Below are 12,584 nucleotides of genomic sequence, written 5' to 3' on the forward strand. Positions count from 1 at the left end.
TACCAGGAGACGAGAAGGGAGAGCTGGTCCTTGCATAAGACACTGAGGTATTCTGGTCATTTTTAGGCTGCAACTTCATTTGTTTCTGTTTCCCTTTTGGACTACAAGTAAAAATATATAACAGTGAAAAAATTTTCTATTAGCATCATATTACAATAAGACAGTATAATACAAAATGCTTAGGTGTCCAGAAAAGAAATGACCAATAATTTAAGTTAAATGCTTCAAACTGGTAATATAACAAAGTTAAATTTAAAGCATTAAAATAAAAAGGTTTTGGTATAACAAAATCCACATGAACAAAGCTTTGGGTTACCACCTCCATGTTTACACAGGTACAAGATTTCTTTAAAAAAATCTCTTGGGTGTTGGGATCCCCTCAAACTATTCAATAAACTTTAAGAAATGAGGTAATATGCACAAAATGCTTTGAAAACATAAAATACTAAATCACTGCAATATACCTAGGAGCTCTGCTACTTGATAATGAACTGCTGCTGCTTCTCAGACGTTTTCTGTACCGTGGCCTTCTCCTCTTCTGACTCTGGATTGCTGACTTATATTCAGAGATGATATTTTTAATATGACTTTCAAATAAGGCAGATAACCTCAGTGTCATGCTATAGATCTGAAAAAGTAGAAATTAGTCTTGTTTTAGCAAGTACTTCAATTATATAAAAAATAAAGGGTATAAACATGCCTGGGCCATTATCAGCATCATCCTTTCATACAAAATATATGTGTTATTCCATATAATCGAAAAATTCTTCCGGAAGAATTAAAACAAGATACCATTTTTAACCAAAAATTAATAAAGGTTTTTAAAAGATAACATCCAATGTTGGGAAGGGTAGAATAAAAAGATTCCTATACATTGCCAGTGGGTTTTTATTAACAGGAACAATTCTAAAGGACAATTTGTAATAGGTATCAAAAATCTTAAAAATATACACACTCTTTGGCTAATAACTCCACTTCTGGGAATTTATTCTAACAAAATATCAGAGAATTATACACACAAAATAATTATGTTCAAGCATGTTAAAGATGTTAGCCACAACCTTATTCATGTAAAGTGAAAAACAACCTAAATCTCTAGCACTAGGATGCTTGTGAAATAACATAAAAACATCATATAATAAAATACCATGGAGACATTAAAACTTCTGTTTTCAAAGAGTAATAATGACATGGGAAAAGGTTCAAAAAGTTTCTAAGTATAAAATCTGTTTTAAAGAATATATAAGCATATGCAAGTATAATAAGTGTAGGAAATAAAATCAAATGTGAAAAATTTATGCCTGCAGAAATTGGTGAAAATTCATTTTATATGAGTTGAAAGTGGGCAAGTTATATACCTATTGTACAACTTATTTAAAAGTTAATAATATGCAGTGATTATAAAACACAAAAATTATTAGTAGTACTTTTTTGTTCTCAAGATATTTAAGTTCTGACAAAATATAGAAATACTAAATGTGAGTATGAATACACAGTTATAACTTCCCAATATGGTTCACAATTTATTATAATAAATATAAATATTCAGAGCTAATCCAAATATATAAATTAATACTGTTACGCCCTTTTATTCATAAAGTTATTTATTGGACATATTAAAGGTACTTAATTACTAGCTCTCCATCCCTTGACCTCTCTCTGGCAGATATAAAATATTAATAAAGAACAAAGATGAGGCAGGTAGGAGAAAGAAAGAGATGCTTAATTCCAGAATGACTGCTAAATGTGTCTTTATGCATGCCTAATAAACTGTCAGAGAAATACTGAGAATCAAACTTTAGTAGCGATGTCAGAATTGTAGTATATATTGTTTTAGCAATTTTAAAACTGGTGAAAGAAAATGCGTGCTATATATAACTAGATGCTTAGAGGATCAATCCACCTAATATAGGTTTTACATACCCTTGATTTTTTATTGGAGGTATAAGTTTTGGAGTTGCTGAATATTTGGCGAACATCTTTATAAAATTCCAGAGGACTACCATAGTTTCCTGCTTCCAGAGTTTCTTTCACAGTGCTGAAGTCCATAGGAGTGTCTATAACACCTTGATAATCCTACAAAGAATGTGTTATGAAATACATAGGCTGAGTAACACTATGTAATACAATGGGACTGAGATTTGCATCACCAAGTCACTATGAAATAAACAGACTGTTTTTCAACCTGCTGCCACCCCTCAACCAGGATACATTTAAATGAACTCTTTTGTTGGCTCACAAAAACAGCAGGGCGGTATGGGAGGGTCTTAGCACTGACTGCAATCCATAACCATATGACTCTCTCTAGAACCAGAAAAGAAAATCCATAGCCACTGGCTTCATCCCTACAGAGTCCACAATATAAAATTTTATTTCTTCCTTAAAGGCTGAAGTAACCTCAATTCCCTGGCAAACTGCTCATTGAAAGTAGAAGATGGGATAATTCTCATATAATTTAACAGTTCCATGTCACCAATTAGCTACATATTTCCAAGACATTTCCAGCTATGAGGGCATTCTAAGATGTCATTAGTTAAAAGTCAAAGTCAAATTGGCTATGCCTGTGCCTCTCTCCTATCATTCTGATTTCAATAAATGTGATAATTTGCTTCATCAAAGTCTTCATTTTCATATCTTCAAAATTAGTTTGATTTTTATTTAGACGAGGGAGAAGATTTTATTTTAACCTAAATCTCGCAAATCCAGTAAAGATATTTCTAGAGTTATCTTATGGAAGTGCACTGAAATGTATATACCTATACATATCACAACCATTAATAAATGAATATATTTTGGAGTAAAAGCTATTGTTGGTATTAGATCTCTCATCCTACTTAGAAACATTAAGAATTAAATCACCACATTTCACTTGAAGAAATAACCAAGGAACCAGAAGAAGGGATAGAGGAAGGATATAAAAAGCAAAAAATATTTTTCAAAGTATGAGAAACCACAATTGCTCTTAATATGTCTTTCTAAAAATATTTGCTTAAATCATAAAAATCAAAAGTACTACAACACAACATGGCTTATGGATATAAAGATTTTAATAGAATAAAAACGTTGGAACTTTGTGTAGTATGATAAATTCCAGCGGGAATAATCAGCTGTAATACAGACATAATTATATTGTGCAATTGATGATTTCTACTATGCTACAGTCTATAGAAACAAGTAAAAGTAAACATCTACCACCTATACAGATGGTATACAAAGATTCCTCCTGAGAACATGTGCTGATTTAAAAGAAAAATAAACTACTAAAAAAAAAAAATCCAAGATAAAAAGGGAGTGAGCAGAGTTGGAAAACAACTTTGCAAATTATAAAAGTTTTATTTACAATATGGAGATTTTAAAAAATAAAACTACATAATATTAACCAGTATGTGTCTTTTAAGAGATTACTAGGCCTACCTCCGAAAGAGATGGATCTTGTTGTCTTTCCAAAACAATTGACCCCGAGGGTTCTCCCTCTTGCTCTTGATGGCCCTATTAGGGTAAAGAACATATATTGTGTTTCTACACCACGACAACAAAATATCAAGAATTGGAATACAATTATTATTTAAGGTTCAAAGATCCATAAATAGGAAGAATTTTTTTACTGATTGTACTTTAAGATGAAGGAAGTTTACATTCATCACTCTCCTCTACTACGAAAACACAAGACTAATTTATTCTACCCAAACTCACTATAAACAAACAATCAAGCATTATGAAACATAATCTTGTTTATTATTGGAATGATTTTTCTCGATTTAAACCTGTATAAGTAGAGAATACAGATGTCTAGTAATTTTAGAGGATGGTGTGATGTGTTTCTGAAATACTGCTATACCTTTTCTCTGAATATGTTAAAATAACATTTACTATTAATACTAAAAGGTTATTCAATATATAAATAGATAACACTATTAGAAAAGAATCATATAATGGAAGTTCTCATGCTTATATCTCTGATGAAAAGTAATACGGTATGTTGGTTACCTAAGTGAAATATTGGATAACATATTTAAATTATTAACGTAAATTAAGCATAAATTTACATACATTTTTAATATTTAAGGCTAACACATGTAACCAAGGATCTGCAGTGTGTAAAAGTGTATTAGAAGTTAGTAAAACATATTAAACAAATATCCAAAATAAAAGCAGGATATTGCAAAGATATTTTTTACTTTTTAAATAAATTTTTTAAATAAATTTAAATTATTTATCTTCTTATTATTGAAGTGGCATTGGTTAATTATATGTGTCAAGTGTAAAATTCTATAATACATCACTGGCAAAGATATTTAGAATAAAATTGGGTTTACAAATGTATAATCTATATATATAAAACCCTAATATGCAAATAGACCTAATGGCAGAACAACTGAACAACAGAACAACTGGTCACTATGATGTGTGGTGACCACCACGGGGTGCACGGAACATGGCAGGCATTGGCAGCAGGCGGCAGAGCATGGAACATGGCGGGCGTCGGCCACGGCAGGATGGTAGAGCAGGTGAGCGGGGACACCAGACTAAGGTTGGGCACTGGTTGCTGTCATTGGGGCGAGCCCCTGCTGGTTACTAAAAATTCTTTGCTCCCATGCACTAGGGTCCTGCCCACGCTTGCACCTGCTGCTGGCGCCGGCCCCGACTGCTCAGTGCTGTAAGTGGGTTTGAGCAGTGGCTGTGGGTGCCTATCGCCCCTCAGGGCTTCTCCACATTCCCCTGCTCCTGAGGGGTGATTGGAGCCGGCAGCTGCCTCTCACACCTGTTGCCAGTGACGGCCCCACTCGGACCCACTGCCAAAGTCAGCCCTACTCTCACTGGCCGCTGGCGCCAGCCCCACTAGCACCCGCAGACAGCGCTGAAGCCACCACTTACAACCATGGTTGGTGCCTGACACCAGTCCCAATTGTTCCTGTGAGCTTCTCCACCTCCCCCTGCTCCTGAGGGGCAATTGGGGCATTAGCTGCCACTCTTACCCACTGAGAGCAACAGCCCTGCTTGCACCCACTGCTGGTGCCGGCCCCAATTACTCCGTGCCATCAGTGGGTGCAAGCGGGGCTGGAGGCATCAGTGCGTGGGAGCAGTGGCGGCAGGAGCTGGGCTGCAGGTAGATAGGGAACTGGGGGCTGTGGTGGGAGGGGCCGGGCGGGGTGCGGACGATGCGCCAAGACCCGCCCCTGTGCACGGCAGCCTCACAGCCCACAGTTCCTTTCAAGGTGCATGAATTCGTGCACTGGGACCCTAGTTTACATGTAAAGTATACAACAGGGAGAGAAAACCAAGATGGCGGCATAGGTAAACACCGGAAATTGCTGCCTCGCACAACCACTTCAAAAATACAACTAAAAGACAAAATGGACATCATCCAGAACCACAGGAAGGCTGGCTGAGTGGAAATTCTACAACTAGAAGGAAAGAGAAAAGCACACTAAGACTCAGAGGAGATGCTGTGTGGAAGTAAAGTGCAGAGGTACGGAGGCGCACGCGGAAAGGGCTGACAACTGAGGATGCAGCGCACGTGGAAAGGGCTGGAAGCTGAGGATGTGGCACACATGGAAAGGGCTGGCAGCTGAGGACATGGCGAACATGGAAAGGGCTGGAAACTAAGGACACGGTTGGCTTTTTCAATTGGGAGGGAGTCTCAAGCTCCTGACTGCTTTGAACTCCAGTTCCGGGCGAGTCTCTGGGGACCCAGGCTCATACAGGAGAAACTGGACTGTCTGGCATCGGTCGGAACTCAAGGGTGACATTCTCTCAGAGGTGCTTGCAGCGATTACCAGGACACTGAGAAGCGGGGCCTCTTAGGGTAGGACTGAGGAGCAACCATAGATGCTTGTTCCGAACTGTTGATCCCCTGAGACCCCACCCCACCCAAGTTGTGTGCAGAGGCTTTTGCATATGAAAGGCCTGGCACTTTGCAATCTGAAAATTACCTAACAAACTGCAGCTGGGTCAGAGAAACCCAGAACTCCCAAAAGAAGGCCCAAGGCCCCACAGCAGCTTGCATTGCTTCACAGCTGGCCTCCTGCTGGGTAGCCTCAGGCAGAGGCTAAATTAGCACCTCCTTAGAGTTCCAAGAGCCAGTGTACCCAGTGGTCAGAGTGGGACCATCCAGATTACAACTCCTCAGATCCATAAGGGACACACTCAGGGGGCAGACTCAGTGAGCACCAAAGCCCCACTGAAGCAAGTCTTTCCCCAGAAGGGTGTCTCCAGCACAGAAGTTCTCCCACTACAGACACAACTAATTCTCACAGCCAATTGGCCTGGAGGTCAATTCCTCCCAGTGATACCTACAACAATCAAGGCTTAACTACAACAAGACTGTGCACAAAGCCCACAAAGGGGTGCACCAAGAGTGTCCACCTCCGGTAATTGGGGAGGCTGAGCCACTGGGCCCTATAGGACACCTAGCACACAAAGCCACTCTATCAACACAGGGACGCATAAAAAATGCGTAGACAAAGAAACAGGTCACAAATGACAGAAATGGAGGAAAGCAAACTACTGGATATAGAGTTCAAAACCACACTTTTAAGGTTTTTAAAGAATTCTCTAGAAACTGCCGATAAACTTACTGAGACCCTCGAGGTTATGAAAAAGGACCAACTAGAAATTAAGCATACACTGACTGAAATAAAGAATATTATACAGAGTTCCAACAGCAGACTAGAAGATCGCAAGAATCAAGTCAAAGATTTGAAATGCGAAGAAGCAAAAAAACACCCAACTGGAAAAACAAAAAGAAAAAAGAATCCAAAAATATGAAGATAGTGTAAGGAGCCTCTGGGACAACTTCAAGCATACCAACATCCGAATTATGGGGGTGCCAGAAGAAGAGAGAGAGCAAGATATTGAAAACCTATTTGAAGAAATAATGACAGAAAACTTCCTCTACCTGGTGAAAGAAATAGACTTACAAGTCCAGGAAGCGCAGAGAACCCCAAACAAAAGGAATCCAAAGAGGACCACACCAAGACACATCATAATTAAAATGCCAAGAGCAAAAGACAAAGAGAGAATCTTAAAAGCAGCAAGAGAAAGAAACTCAGTTACCTACAAGGGAGTACCCTTACGACTGTCAGCTGATTTCTCAACAGAAACTATGCAGGCCAGAAGGGAGTGGCAAGAAATATTCAAAGTGATGAATACCAAGAACCTACAACCAAGATTACTTTATCCAGCAAAGCTATCATTCAGAATTGAAGGTCAGATAAAGAGCTTCACAGATAAGAAAAGCTAAAGGAGTTCATCACCACCAAACCAGCATTATATGAAATGCTGAAAGGGATCCTTTAAGAAGAGGAAGAAGAAGAAAAAGGTAAAGATACAAATTATGAACAACAAATACATATCTATCAACAAGTGAATCTAAAAATCAAGTGAATAAATAATCTGATGAACAGAATAAACTGGTGCATATAATAGAATCAGGGGTATAGGAAGGGAGTGGACTGACTATTTTTGGGGGGGAAAGGAGTGTGGGTGAAGGAGGAAGAGACTGGACAAAAATCGTACACCTATGGATGAGGACAGTGGGGGTGGGGGTAAGGGCAGAGGGTGAGGTGGGAACTGTGTGGAGGGGAGCCATGGGGGGGAAAAAGAGGAACAACTGTAATAATCTGAACAATAAAGATTTAATTAAAAAAAATAAAAGCCTAATATGCTAAGTGAAAAAAAAAGTATATGACAAGTATTTTAACAAGTCATGACTAATCACACCACTCACATTCACAATTCAAAGATACACATAGAATGAAGTTGAAGGAAGGAAGTTGAAGGAAGGAAGGAAGGAAGGAAGGAAGGGAGGGAGGGAGGGAGGAAGGAAGGAAGGAAGGAAGGAAGGAAGGAAGGAAGGAAGGAAGGAAGGGAGTGAGGGAGGAAGGAAGGCAGGAAGGGAGGGAGAGAGGGAGGGAGGGAGGAAAGAAGGAAGGGAGGGAGGTGGAATGTGGCTCTTAACTAGATCTTAGCAGACATTTATGGAAAATTACATACTGGCAACTATTTAAACTGCACACTTACTGCGTAAGAAAGATGATCAGCTGGCTGTCGAAATGGCTCTGAGTCTTCACGTTCATAAATGAGACTCAACAGTTCTTTGCACTGTTTTCTCCAAGCATCAGGATTACACTTTAAGGACTGTTTTCTGCCTCGACATTTGACCTGTAGATTTTAATAGAATTGTATTTAAAAGCTCATTCCTTCACTCTTCATTGATTTTCTCCTGTTTTTCTAATGTTAATATGTCAATGTAAGATAGAACAGCTAGCCGAAACCGGTTTGGCTCAGTGGATAGAGCGTCGGCCTGCGGACTGAAGGGTCCTGGGTTCGATTCCGGTCAAGGGCATGTACCTGGGTTGCGGGCACATCCCCTGTAGGAGATGTGCAGGAGGCAGCTGATCGATGTTTCTCTCTCATCGATGTTTCTAACTCTCTATCTCTCTCCCTTCCTCTCTCTGTAAGAAATCAATAAAATACATTTAAAAAAAAAAAAAAAGATAGAACAGCTAAACTACTTAAAAGTTTCTTAATTGAAGTTCTCATGCTTACATCTTTGATAAAAAGTAAGTCTAAGTTTAGATTAGACATCATTTTCCCTGGAAAAATATAAACAAATAAAAACTAGATATTATATTTGTGAAAACAGACAGAATTCTATTATTGTGAATTTTCATTTTAAGAAAATCTGTACCTCAAATAAACACAGGGGAACAAATTATTTTTCTTCCACAAAGCCAAAAACAATATTTGCTATTATTTAATTAGTTAAGTGTACTTGACTATAGCATCATAATCCCATAATTTTCTCAAAATAACACTTCTCAATATATATATATATAGATAGATATTGATATATATATATATATAGATAGATATATAGATATAGATATTTTATATCATATGTATCATCAATGCTGGCTTTTACCACTTCATGCCTTCTTTATATGATCTTTTTCAGTATTTCAAAGAAAATTTCCCCCTCATGTAGAACAAATATTTAATTATTATATAGGAAAAGTATGCAGTACAGAGTTAACATCACAGACCTGAACCTGCTTTCATTAGTATGGCTTGCTTACAAGTTTGGCCCATGACTGGCATCTAGGAACTTGATATTTGAACTGTTTTTAAAATAATAAATGTGGTCTGCTCTATCTACATTATACAAACAATGTGATCTGTGTTGAACTCCAGGTTTCTGAGACTTTTCCTGGTTTCTGGGATTCTGGAATCTTGGCATGTACTAGTCAGATGGTGCCTATACAACCAGCTCTCAATAAATTCTTCAGGGACTGATTCTCTAATCAGACACACGCTGCTACATTTTCATTGCTGGGGAAAGAGTATGCTCTGTGTGACCCCTTAAATAAGGGAGAGAGCACAAAAAACTTTGCACATGGGTTTTTCTAGACCAGTGATGGCGAACCTTTTGAGCTCGGCGTGTCAGCATTTTGAAAAACCCTAACTTAACTCTGGTGCCGTGTCACATATAGAAACTTTTTAATATTTGCAATCACAGTAAAACAAAGATTTATATTTTTTATATTTATTTTATATATTTAAATGCCATTTAACAAAGAAAAATCAACCAAAAAAATGAGTTCGCGTGTCATCTCTGACACGTGTGTCATCGGTTCGCCATTACTGTTCTAGACTTTGCCTATGTCTTTTCCCACATGATCCAGCTATCTACCCTTAATGAGTCACTGCAATAAAACTCAGCAATGAGTAACAACTATTTATACTGAGTACTTTGAGCGTTTCTAAAAAGTTTTCAAACATATGGAGTTGCCTTAGGGTTTCCTCACACTAGAAACCTGAAAATTTCTATCATTTATTCACTCACCCTTCTGCCAGATGAAGTACCAGGGCCATCTGAATCTAAATCAACCATTTCTGTATCCTAAAATTAAAACGGGAAGAGAGAGACATGTTAAGTTACATTCAAAGTCTTATAAATTAGATGAACACTTACAAAGAAATAAATACAATCACAATTAACTCCCTCATTGAAGGAGGCAGCAGAACAAAGGTTGGAGGAACACTGACTCCAAATACTGACTACGTGCTGTATATAAGCTGAAAAATACACTAGAAGAGTAAGTAGGGTTTTTCTTTAAATCAGAATATGAAATAAGGGAAAAAATGTAGTGATTGATATCTGACCTTGTACCTAAATGTTAATATCTAAACAAAACTTACTCTATATGATATGCTAAATTAATATACTATAACCATGAATTACTCGTGATTAGTCTTTTGGTATTTCAAGAAATATATTTGTTCCCTACAGGGAAAATATAAATGTGCATTAAAACCTAAGATCCAGTTAAGTATCCTTCTGAGGGGTAATTTTTTAGTACACAGAGGCAAGGCCCACACACCACCTGGTGATGTTAAAACACATAGGTAATGCCTAGGAGGAAAAAAAAAATAGCTAAGCCGAACCGGTTTGGCTCAGTGGATAGAGCGTCGGCCTGCGGACTGAGGGGTCCTGGGTTCGATTCCGGACAAGGGCATGTACCTTGGTTGCAGGCACATCCCCAGTAGGGAGTATGCAGGAGGCAGCTGATCGATCTCATCGATGTTTCTAACTCTCTATCCCTCTCCCTTCTTCTCTGTAAAAAATCAGTAAAATATATTTTAAAAACATAGCTAATGAGCTATTGGTACACTCATCTAATAAATAAAGTTGCTGAATTACATGTTACCTTTAGTTTTCTATTATAACCCAAAGAGTGTCATTCTGAGGAGAGCAATATTCATTCATGAAAAAAAACAAAACACTTGTCAACAAACTAGGTATAGAGGAGGAAATGAGCCTCAATATAATAAAGGCCATATATGACAAGCCCTCAGCTAACATCATGGTCAACAGTGAAAAGCTAAAAGCTTTTCCTCTAAGATCAGAAACATGGTAAGGATGCCCACTCTAGCCACTTTTATTTAACAGTAGAGGCCCAGTGCATGAATTCGTGCATGATCGGGGCTGGCCGGCAGTGGGAGGTTGGCTGTGGGAGTGCACTGACCACCAGGGGGCAGCTCCTGCATTGAGTGTCTGCCTCCTGGTGGTCAGTGTGTGTCATAGTGACCGGTCATTCTGTCACTTAGGCTTTTATATATATATAGATAGTACTGGAAGTCCTAGCTAGAGCGAGTAGGCCAAAAAAGCAAAAGGCATCCAAATCAGAAAGGAAAAAGTAAAACTGTCTCTATTAGCAGATGACATATCCTATTCAACAAAGAGCTAATATGCTAATTAGACTGAACAGCAGAACAGCCTTTCAGACGACCATCCGGACAACCTTCCAGATGAAGCGGGGCTGTGAGGGCCAAGGCAGCTGGGGCTGCAAGGGCCGAGCCCCTTGCATGAATTTCATGCATTGGGCCCCTAGTTACATTTATAAGCCCTAAAAACTATACCAAGAAATTATTAGAATTAATAAACAAAATCAGTTAAGTTGCAGGATACAAAATAATAGAAAGTTGTGTTTCTAGACCAGGGGTGGGCAAACTTTTTGACTCGAGGGCCACAATGGGTTCTTAAACTGGACCGGAGGGCCGGAACAAAAGCATGGATGGAGTGTTTGTGTGAACTAATATAAATTCAAAGTAAACATCATTACATAAAAGGGTACGGTCTTTTTTTTTTTTTTTTACTTTTATTCATTTCAAACAGGCCGGATCCAGCCCGCAGGCCGTAGTTTGCCCACAGCTGTTCTAGACAATAACAGTGAAATTAAGAAAAAAATCTCATCTAAAATTTCATGAAAAAGAATAAGATACCTAAAAAAAGTTGAAACAAAGATTGTATACTGAAACTGAAACATATAAAATACTGATATAAGAAATTGAAGAAGATGCAAGTAAATGGAAAAATACTTTGCTCATGGATTATATGAAATAATATTGTTAAAATGTCCATACTACCCAAAGCAATCTACAGATTCAATGCAACCCCTATCAAATTACAATGGCATTTTTCACAGAAATAGGAAAAAAAAAAAACTTCTAAAATTTGTATGGAACCACCATAAAAGACTCCTAATACCTAAAGAGGTCTTGAGACAAAAAAACAAAGGTGCAGGCATCATACTTCCTGATTTCAAAGTATATTGCGAAGATATAGTAGTCAAAACATTATGGTACTGGCAAAAGAGAAATAGATACATAGAAGAGAAAGCAGAGAAATAAGCCCATGCATATATAGTGAATTAACTTACAACAAAGGGAGAAAGAATATACAATGGGGAAAGAACAGTTTTTTTTTTCAATAAAAGATGCTGAGAAAATGAGATATCCATATGCAAAAAAAAGAAACTAGACCCCTATCTTACACCATACATAAAACTTAGCTCAAAATAAAATAAAAACTTTAAAGACATAAAACCATAAAACTCCCGAAAGCACAGGTGGTAAGCTCCTTGACAAAAGTCTTGGAAATGATTTTTAGTATTTAACAAAAATCAAAAGGCAACCATGGCAAAGTAAGAAAAAGGAAACCAAAGCAAAAATAAACAAGTGGGGCAACATCAAACTAAAAAGCTTTTCTACACAGCAAAGGAAACCATCAACAAAATAAA

The 12,584-nt window shown here is 37.8% G+C and overlaps 1 protein-coding gene across 2 annotated transcripts in view; it reads right to left on the bottom strand.

Moving 5' to 3' along the window:
* Window positions 1-12,584, bottom strand: part of BRWD3 (bromodomain and WD repeat domain containing 3) — a 153,155-nt gene that overhangs the window by 12,221 nt on the left and 128,350 nt on the right. For both annotated transcript variants that reach the window (XM_059679709.1, XM_059679708.1), the window contains exons 34-39: window positions 9,848-9,904; window positions 8,023-8,163; window positions 3,415-3,489; window positions 1,924-2,076; window positions 465-628; window positions 4-101 (exon numbers count right to left, since the gene is read on the bottom strand). In XM_059679709.1, the coding sequence (XP_059535692.1) occupies window positions 4-101; window positions 465-628; window positions 1,924-2,076; window positions 3,415-3,489; window positions 8,023-8,163; window positions 9,848-9,904 (688 nt within the window). The remainder of the gene's footprint in view (window positions 1-3; window positions 102-464; window positions 629-1,923; window positions 2,077-3,414; window positions 3,490-8,022; window positions 8,164-9,847; window positions 9,905-12,584) is intronic.

This window comes from Myotis daubentonii, chromosome X (genome assembly GCF_963259705.1).
Source record: "Myotis daubentonii chromosome X, mMyoDau2.1, whole genome shotgun sequence".
Lineage (NCBI taxonomy): Eukaryota > Metazoa > Chordata > Mammalia > Chiroptera > Vespertilionidae > Myotis > Myotis daubentonii.